Raw genomic sequence first — 15,966 nt, 5'->3', positions numbered from 1 at the left:
CCAAGAAACATTGGGAACGAAAAATACGTGCTTCCGGTATGGTCGCTCTTATTTTGAAAGGCTTCGAATCAACTTCCGGTCCTGACAGTGCAGGAGACCTCACAGTGCAGGTCTGCAACGAAGGGTCCTGACAGTGCAGGTCTGCAGCTAGACTGTCTTGGACTCGCTCAGTTCATTTCAAGTAGACACACCCAGGTATCACAGGCTCATTACTGCCCCCCTGTGGCCTCATATTGAAGTGGCGTCACCCACAGACAGCAGGTTTTCACTGGAGCTGAATCTCAGTGTTAGTAATATTCGACTGTAGAGCTGAAACAATTACTCCATTAATCGATTATTAATCAATTACTAAATGAATCGTCAACTGATTTATGGATTTGAGTTTTTTTTCATTATTAAAACAAGATTTCTGATCGTTTCAGCTTCTTAAATGTGAATATTTTCTTCTTTCTTTGCTCCATAAAACCAAAACCAAACCATTACTTGATTAATTGAGAAAATAATTGGCAGATTAATCAATTATGAATATAATTGTTAGCTGCAGCTCTATTCGACTGTTTATATTTAGTTGTTAGGTCATAAGGTCAATAATGATGACTGTTATTTCATATTTAAGATGTATATTTTCACCAGTTGTTGGTAGATTTTGGTCTTTGTCATCTCTTTGGATAAATTCAGAAATGTTGTATTTTAACTCCGCAGTATTTCATTCATCCCTCTTAATTAACATTTTATATTTTCTTTAATAAGGTCTGGTATTTTGAGGACCACAAGTTCTTATGGGTTTTTTTTACCCACAAGTTTATTTTTACCTTTTATTTTGTGTACTTACTGTTAATGTGTATTATAAATAATGCATTTTCAAAATAATATTTCTAATGTGGCTGAAAAAGCTTAGCTTGTCCAGCTTAATAATTAGAACAGAGGATCTGTTTAGTCAAGATGTTGTGGATAATTTACTTCCTTCTATACACAAAACATTTAACGCTATCCTGGACTGATGAGGCCAATCTCATTCTGTTAGGAAATAATTTTGGTAGTCGTCTGAATTCATGCGTCCTACATTAAGAACTTTTAATTAACTTCCATGCAAGTAAACGTGAGGCACAAAAACACATTGTGAACCAATTTACTGACTCAAAGTTTTGTGCTTAATATGATGATGGGGGGGGGGGGACACACTAAAAATCACAAAACCAAAGAGAAAAGCGAGGTACATTCCAGAGGTTTACAGCAGTATTCACAGCAGAAATGTTCAAGCACGTACAAAACGTTAAACTCTTAACACAGAAGTCTTTATTATGTGTGAGCAAACAATCAACGCATTTTCACTTGCTCTCCATTTGACGCTGAAAATTAAAGGCATCTCAACAAAAAATGTTCCGTTGCTCATTTTAATTTCTTGAAAAATAAGTTATTATACAACATATTCATATGAAATAATGTACAAGGCCCATGCATCAGTGCACACAGACTATGATTCATGGTCACTCTGTCTTGTGGTCAAAGACTACACCCGAGTGCTGCTTCCTAAGTAGTTTTCTTTACATTGGCATTTTCTATCAACATCAGCAGCTCAGGCATGAATAAAGCGCCGCCTAGTGGTGGTGGTGGCAGTTTTGTAGGTGGTGAACAACAACAGACTGCAGCAAGCAGGAAACAGGAGGTAGGCATGTCTGCACAGAGGTGGTAGCAAATGTACAGCATGGCACACAAGCGTTGAAGGCTGAATTAAAAGAAGTAGTTTGTTTCAGCCCGACTTGAAGAGAAGAATGGCCACTTGACCCAGGTAGAAGTAGATGAAATGCTTTGTCTCGTGTGTCACATAGCTGCCGAAGTTCCTCCCAACAATGCAGTGCCATGTGGGATTGTACTTCTTATCAAACTCCTGCAGAAAAAGAGGACGAGAGAGAGAGAATATGAGACAGGGGAGTGGAGGAGTTTTACACTTCCAGCATCATGAGGGCAAGCTGCCGTTAAATACGGGGTCAAAATACCAATTTGGTGATATATCGTAGTTGTCCTTCCTCAAGCAGTATGATAATCAATATGTAAATATCCATATTTTAATTCATAACTTAACGTGCTCTAAAAGTAGAGCTTAAACAATTAATTGATTATTAATCCCTTACTAAATTACTGAATCGTCAACTATTGATAAATCGATTCACCAGTTTGAAGCTTTTTTCATGATTAAAACAAGATTTCTGATGGTTTCGGCTTCTTAAATGTGAATATTTTCTGGTTTCTTTGCTCCATTTAACAGAGAAATCATTAAAACTGAATGATTTTGGACCAAATGATTAATGGGGAAAATAAATCAACAGATTATGAAAATAATTGTTACTCTAAAAGTAACAATTGCTACTTCATGTCTCCTCACGGTGGCGCTGCTTAAATGAATGATTTAAAACTTGGGTGGAAATGAGCTGACTGAAGAAGAGGGAGTTTACAGCAGGATAATGGTGGAGAAAGATGCTCCATCCACATTCTATACATAGACTTTATGACCTTTCTTCTCCGTGTTGTGAATAAATAGAGAATTCCTGCACTTTTAACAGCCTTTTCTTTTATTTGGTTAGACAGATATCATGATATTGGATCGTCTTATCACAGAATCGCTGTACTGTGGACCGTGCATTACCCTATGATCGCCACCTCGCTAAAAACACCCGAGAAAAGTCACGTTTTAAAAACAGAAAAGGACACGTCTCATCATATTTGACATCATACCTTTTTGACATAAGCAGCAATGTCCTTCTCTATGTTGTACTTCTCCACCGCCTGCATGGCACAGTCCACTGAATCCTGCTGCATCTCATCAGACATGTCTGCATTTTTAATCACGGCCTTCTTGTCAGACATGATGGCGCTTTAACTGAACGAGAAAAACAACAACAAAGAAATCAATCAATCAATCAATCAATCAATCACTCCAGATAATGCAAACAGTGAGACACACGAGCTGAGTGGAAGCAGTGACACAAGTCCACAAAGTGACATCTGTGATTATCTGCATTAACAAGTAAAAACATTAGGAACATTGGGACAGAATGTGGAAAACAAATCAGAAAAAGTGACTGATTTCTATATTTGGGACAATAATAACAACCTGAACTTTCTGTCTGACAAATTAATTCAACTATTTGGCTCACCAAAGAGAAAGGAAATACAGTCCTAGTGATTTATTTTTGACACGCCACAAGGGGGAGACAGGTCCTCATTATCTTCAGGATTCTTCTCATTCAATTTAAATTCATTTTTTTTAACCCCATCTGTACTTTTTGCAAATAGAAAAAAAACATCATTCTTAAAAGGTTAGTTAGTTAATAATCTGGTTAGGTTAGTAATGTCACCAACATGTTGACAGATGCCCATTGATTTTTCACAACAATTATCGTGATAATATCACAAAACAGGTATTTTAGTCAGGATAATTCTGTTATTGCCTGTTAATGTCGTTCCATACTTATTTAATACTACATATTACACACGAAATCAAATAAAAACGTCGAGTTTAAAACGCCAGGAAGAGACTTTTACACACATTTACACAGAGATACACAGATTTACAGAGAGCATCAGAACAAACACATGAGGCTCAGCGACATTAGCATCAGTACGCACACACACACACACACACACACACAGAGAGCTAACAGCTCATTTGATGACAAACGTGTCGTTTACTCGGTGAAAAGAGTAAAAGTGTGTCTTACCTTCGCTGCGGACGTCACAGTTTACACAGTTTCCTCGCGGTTAGTTTAGTTGAGTGCGTTGCGATCTCACAGCTATTCTTTAATGTATGCGCGGGGCGCGTGCGACTATGCCACGCCTCCTTGAGATGCCAGCGCGTCGCTGATTGGCTGTAAAATCGCTTCTACTCTGCTAACTGCGTTTTTTACTCGCGGACAATTCACTGCATCTTATTTCCACCCAGAATGCACCGTTTTAACCACACACACACACACACTCACACACACACTCGGCCCCTCCCTCCTCTCAGTGTCAGTGGGTGTAATCGATCGCAGTGATCGGATTGACTGATTGTGCTTTGTTCGCGATATCTGAAGAGCCTGAAACACGAAAAACGTCATTATTTGTCAACTGTGCACCTGATGTAAATCATGTTTGCACCTGATGTAAATCATGTTTGCACAAACTCTGTTTCCGGTCTGATTTGTCATTGCACTAAACTGAACACCTTTATAAATACAGTTATTTTATGTTTAAAATGTTTCATTCTTACAAAAAGCCGTCTTCTGCAGTCTCTTGTTTATGTGTACAACTGCTCCATGTGCCCAGGACAAATACAGTTCTTTGAATTTGAATATTTTATAAGAGAGTTTCTCTCACAGGCCACTTTATTAAGTACATTGTTGTATCTTCTGCCTTCAGAAGTGCCCTCGTTCTTCATGCCATGGCTTCACCGGGGTCCAGGAGAGATTCTGGTCTACACCAACATGTCAGCGTCACGCGCTCCTCTGTGACAGTGGAGGCCATTTGAGTGACACAGGACACGTCGGCCTCAGAAGATGAACACATAAGAGGGACAAGTTGTCTTTATGGACTTTGGTGAAGGGCAGTGAGAGGTTTACATACAGCAGGGATCATAGTGAAGATTTTATGACACAAGGCTTTTATTGAACAACTTGAAACCACGATGTTCAACACTTGACCAAAGTAGGTTGTAAATATTGTTGGATTGTGCATCTCCAAGATTCAACAAACATGTCTCCGTCTGCCAGAAAATGTCCAACACAAAAAAACACAGATATTTACTTGTGTGGTTGAGAATTTTATTGAAAGAGAATAAAGCTTTAAAAAGGTAGTGAAGATCATTCTTATGAAAATAAATCAGAAATCGCCCTCCTCTGATGAAAAGACACAAACTACATTAAGTGAGATTCCCTCCTCCCAACACTTTCAATGATTGCCCACTATTTACCACTCTCCTCACGCGTGTCCATCCATCCTGCACTGCCCAGCCCTCCTCCTGGTTTTCATCCAAGTTTTGCTCTTCTTATTTTTAACAATAACAAAGAAAAAAAATCTGCCGGTAACTGGGTCTCCTGAGGTCCCACAGAGAACATAATCTGGATTAATTGAAAGCCAATTGAGTTTGAATATACGACTATATCTCCAGTTTGGTGGGTTTATGTGGACGGGGCCAGGGTTCGGGATCCTCACCCATGCTCCTGCTCCATGTATCCATCCCGAAGCCTAATCCTAATCCTTATCTGATCCTGAATCCTGATGTGGCTCCGGAATGGGGAGACAATGAGCCCAGTCCAAACCTTCAGAATACCAGCAGAACCAAAGAGAAGGAGGCAAGTTAGAAGAACACCTTCAAATTTAAAAATAAAAAAGGTCAATAAATGCATCTATGAGAGAGAGACCGTCAATGATCGGTCCCAAAAACTAAGACTTCGGACTCTAAAAGATGAACAAAAGCAAAAACACAAGCTTTGGGCCTCCCGAAAAAAAAAAAAAAAAAGAGTCAATAATGCAGTCTACTGTCAGGTGTATGTAAAAGCCTTAAATGCAGATGTCACTGTTAATAAGGCACAGCCATCATACCATTGGTGCCACATTTGACTCCTCCTCCTCCTGTTAATCCTAATATGTACTGTTTCCTCTGTTCCCATCCTATCCTGTTCCTCTGCAGTCTACAGAGAGACACACAAGAAGGTCAAAGACAATAGTATATGCTTTGAAGAAGTAAAATATTTACATCGCAGACAAAACACAAAGCATATAACGGGGACGATGAGCTGGTGAGCAGAGTGAAAAAAGCAGGACAGGCCAGGTACACAGATCAGAGGTCTGGTTTGTGTACATGCAGCAAAAAAGTAAAAACAAAACTGCAACAGAACGTTTGGGAAAAGGGGAAACGCACGCAATGATTCATGGTGAGCAGACACAGGGTTTGTAAAATGACAATGACAAGATTTTCCTCCTCGGCTCAGATGTTCACCATCGCTCCAGATCAGCTCAGGTGTATCTAGGTGCGGGAGCGAGAGCGAGAGCTGGAACGGGAGCGAGAACGTCGGGGAGAGTGACGTGGAGACGCCCGGCCGCGGCGAGGGGAGAAGCTGCGAGAGCGAGTCCTGCTCCGGCTTCGACTGCGGCTACGAGAGCGGGAACGACCGTAGCTGGGGCTGCCGGGACCGTCGGTCTTCACGCTGACGTAGGACGTCTCTCCCTGAACACACACACATTTAAAAAGACCTTCATTCATCGTGTATAAGGTGCAATTCTAATCCTATCAAATGCTCATAATGAATGAGCCACTTGGTGAAGATTATTGCCTTCCACACTGTCATCAGCATTACATAATTACATAATTACATAAATGATAAGCAGAACCAGCCGATTCAACTCAACAATGGCCTTGACTTACTGTCCAGTCACTCCTGCTTTCTTCATCTGAGAACATGTCTAAAAGTTCCACACTGTGGTCCCAGGGCCATTCCATAATAATTAGCTGTTTGCTGGAAGTCGTCACGTACCTCATGAGAACGAAACTTGGTGTTGTCCAATTTACGGACAGCGTAGGTCATGTCTTCTTTGCGTACAAACTCCACAACTCCAGTGCCATCACGGAACACATCAGCATAACATACATCACCTGCCTCTCGCATGTGATCCTTCAGGTCCTGCCAGCTTCCACTGGGGGGAAGACCTGGAAGGTAAAATATCAGTTTAGTGATATAATGTCATCCTTCCTCATGGAATATGATCATTAATATGCCAGGGCAAATATTGATATTTTAAAGTAAACTCTAAAAGTAAACACACACACACACTGGCAGCTTCACTCGACGGTGCTGCTGCTGCTGCTTAAATGAATGAGTGAAACTCATTGGCTGGCTGAAGAAGAGTGAGTTTACGACAGGATAACGGTGGAGAAAGCTACATTCAGAGAAGCTTTTCACAGATGTTTCGTTTTCTTCAGTTAAACAGATATGTAACGCATCTCTAGATGATTGTCTTGCAATATATTGATTCTCACAGAATTTCCGTGTCGTGATATTATTGGTATCGCGTCTCGTATGGTGAGGTAGCCTGTGACTCCCTCCCCTACTGTAAAGTAAGGTTGCAACTAACGATTATTGTTAGAATAGATTCATTTGTCGATTATTTTCTCGATTCATTGAATATTCTTTTGTCCATAAAATGTAGTTAAAATGTTGAAAAATGTCAGTGTTTAACAAACCTGGAAATAATGATGCTCTCAAATGTCTTTACAGTTTTAGTGATTTTTTTGTCAATTGGAGCAAAGAAACTGACGATATTCACATTTAAGAAGCTGAAAATCAGAAAGCTTGTATTAATTGTTTAAAAAAAAAAAAAATACTTTAAAACCGAATACTTGATGATCAAAACAGTTGGTGATTAATTTAGTCATCGATTAAGAATCAATGAATCGTTGCAGCCATACTGTAAAGTGATCTCTACACTTTAATCAGGGTCATAGGAAACAAAAACACTCACCTGACACCACAACCCTGTACTCGGAGCGTCGGGACGGGGGACCGTATCGTCCCCTCGGAGGTCCCATAGCGCCGCCGCCGCCGCCTCCGCCACCTCCTCCTCCTCCGCCTCCTCCTCCCCCACCCCCACCCCTTCCACCTCGAGGAAACTCCACGCGCAGGCGGTATCCATCGTAGTCATAACCGTCCCGTCCGTGAACAGCATCCTCAGCATCCCTGTGGAAACAGTGAGACACTCCGTCATCATCCAAAAGAAATCACTTAAACCCACAAATGTACTTCGCCTCCTGCCTTTGTTCATCAGTGAACACACGTCACTGTTTGTAGCTTAGAAATGCACGTTTACTATTTATTATCTTTATTGTGTGTGAAAATGTAATTTGATCTCACATTTAAAAGTTACACACGACGGCTGTAAGAACGAATCAACTAATCGATTAGAGGAGAAAGTAGTTGGCTGCTTACTCGATTGACTAAGTCGATCCTTCTGAATACATTTAGAGATTAGCGTAAGCTTCAAACTGTGAAAATGTAAAAAGAGACATTTCACTGGTAATTCATACTTTACAGGTGAAGATGAAAACACACTCAAACTAACCGTGTCCTTTGTTATATTTTTGGACTAATGTACCCGATGTTTATTTAGTAAAAGGTGAAACTACAGAGGGACATGAGGCTGAGACACGATGGACACACAATGGACACATGGACTGAATCTCACCTCGGGTCGTCAAACTGGACGAAGGCGAACGGAGGTCCTCCTCTCCGGTTTTTCAGATCGATATCGCGGATCGAACCGTACTTGTAGAACAAGTCTTCCACGTCCTTGGAGCGTATATCGGGCGGGAGATTTCCCGCGTAGATCCGACAGTCGTTGCTCCCCGCGGGTCCACGGACGACGCCTCCGCCGGACATGTTAGCAACACACACACGGTAACGGAAGCCAACGAGACGGCGGGCTAACAGCTCTTCAACTCACGAAAACACGACGAATTCACGCGTGTTCGCAGTAAAAACGAGTATTAGAACGTTTAGTTGCGACTGCGTCTCAATGAAAGGTGAAAATCGTGCAGGTAGAGATGAAAGCAGTCGCGTAAACAACAATCTAAAGTTACAGCAGTGAGCTTCTTCCACTTCTGTCGACTTCTTCCTCGGCAGTGGAGCGGAGTGCAACGGCGAGCTTTAAAGGTGCACAGGCTGCCCCCTGCTGGAGTGAACCTGTCAACGCAGCATCATTCAGAGGATTAGATCGTGCGGTTCAAAATGAATTTTACGCAGATATTGTGTTTGGTGTGAACAACATTAATGTGTTTGCCCTGTAGCGCATCCTTTTAGGTTTGACAACAGGAGCAGAAAACGTGTTATTTCTACATCCTAGTCGCTGAATGTGGTCAAACTATGGCTCAAACCGAATATGAACGCCCTCCTTACAAACGAATTACGGTAATTTGTAAGGACAATGGCATCCGGTTTTCAAAATAAAACAGAGCTCCGGCTTATCAATTGTGAGATGTAATAATAACATATTCATGGACATCACTGACTAGGCTGTGTTCAGGACATCTATGTCTACCACCGCACTGTACATCAGACATTTATACTGCACCGTTTTAGATACATTTTAAATGTAAGTCCCATGTTCGCACTTTATGTACACGCGGTGCCGTTTTATTTTAAAAACCGGATGTCGATGTTCTTACAAATCAGCTTTATGTGTTGGATCGCAGCCTTTTTCTTTTTTCTTCTTTTTTTTTTACCGTAATAGCCGTTGTAAGGAGGGCGTTAAAATTCACCATCCGATAGCTTGACCCATATTTTGACCATACTTTGACCACAGTTTAACCACAGTTTGACCACAGTTTAACCACAGTTTAACCACAGTTTGACCACAGTTTAACCGTAATTTAACCACAGTTTGACCACAGTTTAACCACAGTTTGACCATAGTTTGACCACAGTTTAACCACAGTTTGACTACAGTTTGACCACAGTTTAACCGTAGTTTAACCACAGTTTGACCACAGTTTAACCACAGTTTGACCATAGTTTGACCACAGTTTAACCACAGTTTGACTACAGTTTAACCACAGTTTAACCACAGTTTGACCCATATTTTGACCATAGTTTGACCACAGTTTAACCACAGTTTAACCACAGTTTGACCCATGTTTTGACCACAGTTTAACCACAGTTTAACCACAGTTTGACCCATATTTTGACCATAGTTTGACCACAGTTTGACCACAGTTTGACCACAGTTTAACCACAGTTTGACCACAGTTTGAATGATTTTACTGATCATAATTAGACTTATATTCTCCAGCAGAGGTGTAGTCCAGGGTATACGGCGGTATACGGCGTATACCCACTTATTTTTCAGTCAGCATTGGGTATACCCACTTCTAAATCCCCCCTGATGCGCACCATTCAGTAGATTTCCCATTTTTTCCTTAAGGATGGTGAAGCCATGAGCCACCCTCCTCTGCCTCTAATTGGCTGGTACTCGCTGCTTTCACTGATTAGATTGGTTCACTTTAGGCATGAGGACTGATGAGCCAATCAGAGGCAGAGTAGGGCGGGTCATGCCGAGGAAAATATCGCCAACCACTCAGGTGCCAGTGCCACTTGACTACGATAACAGCAGCAGACCAAACAACAGATGAAGAAATAACACAACAAGCAGCGGTAACATTATTTTGTTGAAAGATTTAAGGGTAAACGAACATGTTCAAAAAATGATGATATTCAATATTTGTAGCGATATTTATAAATATCTAACGAAGTATGCTATAAAAATAGGGTTCAGCTATTGAAAACCAAATCATTTATTTCAATTCTATAACAGTGCACTTTTAAGTTTATCTGATTGGTTTTGATGTTTGGAAGAGAATGATTTGTGTGTTTTATTTTAGATGAAATATGAACAAGGATGCATTGTCAGTTTCAGATTTGAAGTATTTTATTTAAATAAATGTGCAAACACCATGTTTGCCTCATGATAAATACATTTTACATTCATCCAGGCTGCTTGTGTGACCAGTAGTAACTACAAACTGCTCCTAATCAAGTCATGATCATTTTAGAATAGTGAGCAAGTAGAAATGACAGATTTTTGGGTAAACTAAATAGAGTAGTCTTACATGTCACTGTTTCTAAAATAGGGCTTTTTTTCTGGACTACTTTAAAAAAAAAAAAAAGGTGAAAACTGAGAGTATACCCACTTCTCCAGGGACCACTACACCACTGCTCTCGTTGAGGTGTTCTGAGGGGTTTTTTTTTTTATAGCATGATCTTCTACAATGAGGAAAACAAAAGGACAATGATGGCTCATTAAAACATTTTCACACACTGGCCAAACTTAATTTATGAAATGAGGAACAAGATTATATAATTAAAAAGGATTAAAATAAAGATTTTGGCCACAAAAACAAAGAAACAAACATGCCATTTGATCAAAAGGTCAGCAAATGCAATTTCCAGCTTTTTGATGACAATTACAAAAATGAGAAATGACGATGCATTTACTAGTTTCTCTAGAAATTAAACAGTGAATGACATGAGCCAAACACCACAGACTGAGACAGAAGTCTGTAAAAGATCTCAATAAATGTTAATACTAATTCATTAATAGTTTCTTCAAATTACAATGGGAAGTCAGAAACAAAGGCATCACAACTTAAACCTTCTTTATTTGTTCATAACTTAAAAAGTGTCATTCAAATAAAACATATACACATTTACAACAGTTCAAGTGTTTAGTAAAGTACAGTGCATTCTTTCATTACTAATGATAAACATCATAAAAAATCACACAGAATTGATTCTTAAAGCCCACACTCCAAAGGCAGCAAATGTTACCTTTCCACTTCAATGTCACTCACAACAGTTTCTTTTTGGCAGCGTTTGTCGGTTTGTGTGTTTGTAGCAGAAGAAGTCAAAAAAACAAAGGATGTAGGTTATGGTCCATGAACGACATTAATACCCTTCAGTGTTGATGTGGATTGTTAATGTGACAGAGTATGGACATACAGTGGGCACCTGAGCAAACTGAGCTGCCTTCACAGAGGATTGCTTTCTCTCTCATGTTTGTCACATCTTTATCTTCTCAAGTATCTCTCAGTCCTTCTTGGCTTGTTTGTCTCTGCGTCTCTGTCTGGCTTCAGACACCATCTTGAGCACCGACAGCAGAATAGGCACACACATGGGCAGGAAGAGTGGTATGTAGATGGCAAACTTCTGGTCATCGGGGAAGTAGAGGAGGTGGAGGAGAGAGGGGTCAAAGAAGGCTCTCTCTGAGGCCAAGATGGCCTCTTTGCTGTACTGCAGAGCGAAGCCCAGGTTCCCGGCCTCTAACTCGGCCACAGCCAACTGCAAAGACGTGACAGCACTGGACACCTGAGAGACAGACATCAGAGAGGAGTCATAATCACAAAGACCTAGTGAGCATATCTGTCCTCATTCATCTGATTATAGCCACATCTTGTACAGTGTGAACGTAAAAATGTGTCCTGGATGCTTCTTCTGTGACCACATAGGATCGGATGTGGAGACCATGTTTCTGCTGTCGGCGCTGTGTGTGTGTGTGTGTGTGTGTGTGTGTGTGTGTGTGTCAGTGACAGAGCGAGAGAGAGAGGAGCAGAAAAAAGCTAGAAACACTAGAAAAGGGAAATGATACGGGAATCAGAGTTGACATAGTGACAGTGACTGAGCACTGAATATTGTAATAATACTGTGATACACTGATCACAGGATGAGGTCTGTGATTAAAGATCACTTCAGAATGTGGTTTCTGTGATCAGATCTGAGGACGCAGTGGGACTGTTGAGACTTGTACTTGTCCCCACAGGTGTCTGTCTTTACGTACCTGAGCGTGTTTGCATCTTACCTGTTCGGCTATGTTGTCATTTATAACAATGTTGCCAATCTGGTCAAGCAGCTGTGCCAGTGAGGTGATGGTGGTGGTTGCTGTTGCAACATTTTCTACACTTCGACTCCACATGAGGCGATCCAGCTCCCAGTCTGCCAGCCCTGTGCTGCCACACGGTGCCATCAGGAAGCCTGGAGGAGGCGAGGACGCCTGAACACCGAGCAACAGTCTGACAGGAGACAGCCACCACAGAGTTACCCTGCGTCTACACACAAAAACACAAGCTACGCACTCTTGTGTATGAGTACTTACCGTAGCTGAGCCAGGAAGACTCCCATAACTTTGGCCATATTGATGTTAATGTCAGCAGGGAACGCAGACTGTGGTCCATATAAATCATGAACATTATAAACCTGTAAAAACAAAAGCTCCTGAGTGAAAAGTCACAATTTTATAAAGCCATCAAATGACTGAGGCGGTCCTCAGATGATCTTACCATGATTCCACCCCAACGAGGAGAGTGAAACGCGTTGGAAGACACTTCTTCTTTCTTGTGGTCCAGGATGTAAAGAGGTGAATGGAGAGCATCCGGGACGTACAGCAGGAAATTCAACACCGGGTTGGAAGACGCAGCATTAGAGCCTAAATTAAACATGTACAGTTATTTACATCCATAAATACACCTGGAAATAAAACAACATCAGGTTTTGTTTTCTTTTACCGAGTCGAGCTTCCACAGGGTTGATGACATGAGCGAGACTGTCAGCGTTCAGTGTGTAAGAGCTGCGGCTACTGTCAAAGCGAGGGTTGACTCCAAGCATGGCATAGTATAAGGTCTATAACGAGAATGTGTGTGTTAATGTACAGTGGCTGAGAGTCTCCACACACACACACACACACACACACACACACACACACACACTACCTGAGAGTCGATGCTAAAGTTGGCTACAGGCGACAGTTTTGTGAGCAGGGGTTGGATGTAGGTCCGCACGGCACCTTCTATGTCCCAGTGAAGCCGATGGGACTTTGGGTCTGGATTCAATAGACTGAATGTTATCTCATAACCTAAAGAGAACAATAAGCAGAGTTCACAGAAATGAGGTGTGCACTCAAGAGAAAAAACAAATGAAGTAAGCTGTGCTGAGGCAGATAAATACCAACCTGGGCTGGATTTAAAGGCTCTCATGCTATCAGCGATGGTCTCCTTGTTACCAGGGCTGAGGCGGATTCTGTCGCTGAGAGCAGCAGTAATGTCAGTGTGACTAAAAGACATCACCTTCAGGACTTGCTTGATACGAGGCTCCATGTGAGCCAGCAGTTGCTCGAGAGTCCGGCCCACTCTCATCTGAGCACCAAGACGGAGCAATGCTGTCCGTCTCTGACCGATATACACATCAACATCCTGGGAAACACAAAGGTACGGGCAAGTTCATCTTCTACTTCTCCAGAATGACTCAAAGGACAAACACATTTATCAATCAGGTCACATAAATGTCAGAAATATAGAAAATATAGAGATTTCTAACCTGAGGCAGCAGTGAAGACGACTCTGGGACCACATACACAACCAAGGCACCACATGGACTCTCACTGAGTGTGTGCAGAGACAGATCTGCGTCTGGGTTAGAGGAGCAGGAGACACAGAGATTTATTACTGCTGGTATCAGACTGTATCACAAGAGCGAATATGACAGGAAAGTAGAATTTCACCTGCAGCAGTGGGCTGGTTCAGGGCATCCTCCTCCATGATTGTTGCTGTGCGGTACTTTGTCTCATATCTGTACCTCAAAGCTGTATTTTCTGCAAACAAATTAAATCGACAGAAACATCACTTTGCAGTCTACATGTTGTATATACTTACATACATAAACGATCACAGGCAGCAACAATAAATCACCATCTACTTCGTGTTCCTCATCCTGTGTCTGCATCAGCGGGAACTTCTTCTGCTGCTCTGGTGTCACGGTGCCACGGGCAAACACCACCTCCACATCCGCACTCAACTGGAGCTGCACAGACAGAAAGACAGATGGACATTTTAGAAAAGTGCACGTGCATGGAAGACAGACAGATTCAGTGCAAACAAACCTGTAGCTTTGCCAATTCTGTTATCTGAGTGACAGGCAACCACGCGCGGTACGTCTCAGTCGTTCGCCACCACAGAGGGACTCCCACGATGATGACCACTGCTGCGATGGACATAGCAGCAAGCTGACCTCGACTACGCTCTGAGACAGACGGACAAGACAGATGTGTCAAAGGTCAACAGGGTTACAACTAATAATGACGTTCAGGTTAATGATCAGTCTCAAAAACTGCTTGGTTTTGTTGACTTCAGGTGAGCTGTACCTCAAAATACTTACAACTGCTCTAAATAAATCCCAGAGGAGCATTACTGAAACAGCAGAGGAGGATGTGTGGGCAGTGGGTGGAGCTGCAACTAACAACTATTTTCTTGATTAATCGAGTAATCGTTTGGAGCAAAGAAACCAGAAAATATTCACATTTAAGAAGCTGAAAAATCTGAACATTTGCTTTAATTCCTTAAAAACTCTCAAGGATTAATTTAGTAATTGATTAATAATAGATGAATCAAGTCATTGTTTCAGTCCTAACAGTGGGCACAGACCCCAAAACTGAAGAGATTTGCCTTTTCAATCATTGGCTGAATGTTGAATGAAAGTTTGAAGGGTCCACAATCTGCGTCTATGCTGGCAGCAAATCAGAAACTAATTTGTTTATCAATGTCATGCTGCACTGAATTAGGTAAAAGGACTTTTGTCCATTCTGCACCTTTAACATGGAATATGTTGCAGAGAGACTGGAACTAACTGAGTGAATTTCATTGAACGATATCAAATCCAAACAGAGAGTTCTTGAGGCAGACAACAAACACCCACTTGTTTTTCATAATGTGCTTGTAAATTTAATCTGGATTCTTTAATGTGTTCACCTGTAACTGATAAGTTATTTGCTGCTGCCCATCTCCCTCGACAGATTGGTTGTTAATGTCATTGTAAATAACATTGCAGCATTCAGCTGTCCTCACATATGCCATGTTTTCCTGACATCGTGCAGCTCTGATATCATTCCTACTGACACATGATTTTCCTCATTATTAGTTTCATCAGCCTGTTTTACACACAGGACTCAGTTAGACTGAATGACGGCGCACGCACACGCACGCACGCACGCACACACACACACGCACACAATGGCTGCAGGAGCTGGTTTAGCTCTAAAGATGCTCATGGGTTCGTAAGAAGAGCAAATCATGTGACCCTATTTGTCGGGGAGGTTGTGTAGTTACTAATTGTGCAATAAAAAAAGAAATAAGCAGGTTTTCTTGTGGTTCATATGAAGACACCGTTGTCACTGCTGTCACTGCTAAAGCGGCTTGTTAGCTTCATAGATAATGAACCCAGGAAAAGCAGTCGTATTGAAGTAGGACAGACACGACTGTAGCCGTCAAATGCCAAATATCCAGCAGGGAATTGTTGTGAATCACATCGCTGTTATTTAAATGTTTTAAATATAAACTAAACGACTAAAACAGGCTTGAATGATGATACTACTCACCTACTTCCGTGGTCGCCATGT

General features: G+C 41.5%; 3 protein-coding genes across 4 annotated transcripts; all 3 read right to left on the bottom strand.

Moving 5' to 3' along the window:
• Positions 1–1,273: 1,273 nt before the first annotated feature.
• dynll2b (dynein, light chain, LC8-type 2b) lies at positions 1,274–3,878 on the bottom strand. Its single transcript, XM_058626499.1, has 3 exons — positions 3,720–3,878; positions 2,734–2,878; positions 1,274–1,888 (listed from the first exon to the last, which is right to left on the bottom strand). The coding sequence occupies exons 2-3, from the start codon at positions 2,863–2,865 to the stop codon at positions 1,751–1,753; spliced, it is 270 nt and encodes an 89-aa protein (XP_058482482.1). The 5' UTR covers positions 2,866–2,878; positions 3,720–3,878; the 3' UTR covers positions 1,274–1,750.
• An 899-nt stretch (positions 3,879–4,777) lies between these two features.
• On the bottom strand, positions 4,778–8,661 carry srsf1b (serine and arginine rich splicing factor 1b). 2 transcript variants are annotated; one of them, XR_009240149.1, is made up of 5 exons: positions 8,218–8,661; positions 7,498–7,712; positions 6,513–6,685; positions 5,581–6,205; positions 4,778–5,297 (listed from the first exon to the last, which is right to left on the bottom strand). XR_009240149.1 is itself a non-coding variant. In XM_058628203.1 (4 exons), exons 1-4 carry the CDS (start codon positions 8,409–8,411, stop codon positions 6,005–6,007), a joined length of 783 nt encoding a protein of 260 aa, XP_058484186.1. In that variant the 5' UTR covers positions 8,412–8,661; the 3' UTR covers positions 4,778–6,004. The 2 variants fall into 2 exon arrangements, 1 of the variants encoding a protein (XP_058484186.1); XM_058628203.1 differs by having other exon boundaries at positions 4,778–6,205.
• Positions 8,662–11,612: 2,951 nt separating this feature from the next.
• On the bottom strand, positions 11,613–15,964 carry pigs (phosphatidylinositol glycan anchor biosynthesis, class S). Its single transcript, XM_058627911.1, has 12 exons — positions 15,946–15,964; positions 14,455–14,594; positions 14,264–14,375; positions 14,077–14,166; positions 13,893–13,984; positions 13,528–13,768; positions 13,289–13,431; positions 13,085–13,199; positions 12,860–13,005; positions 12,676–12,776; positions 12,382–12,628; positions 11,613–11,891 (listed from the first exon to the last, which is right to left on the bottom strand). Exons 1-12 carry the CDS (start codon positions 15,962–15,964, stop codon positions 11,613–11,615), a joined length of 1,725 nt encoding a protein of 574 aa, XP_058483894.1.
• Between the last annotated feature and the right edge of the window lie 2 nt (positions 15,965–15,966).

Source organism: Solea solea, chromosome 4, assembly GCF_958295425.1.
Source record: "Solea solea chromosome 4, fSolSol10.1, whole genome shotgun sequence".
In the NCBI taxonomy this organism is placed as follows: Eukaryota; Metazoa; Chordata; class Actinopteri; order Pleuronectiformes; family Soleidae; genus Solea; species Solea solea.
Note: the sequence above shows the minus strand (reverse complement) of the source record. Positions and strands in the feature narration are given on the sequence as shown.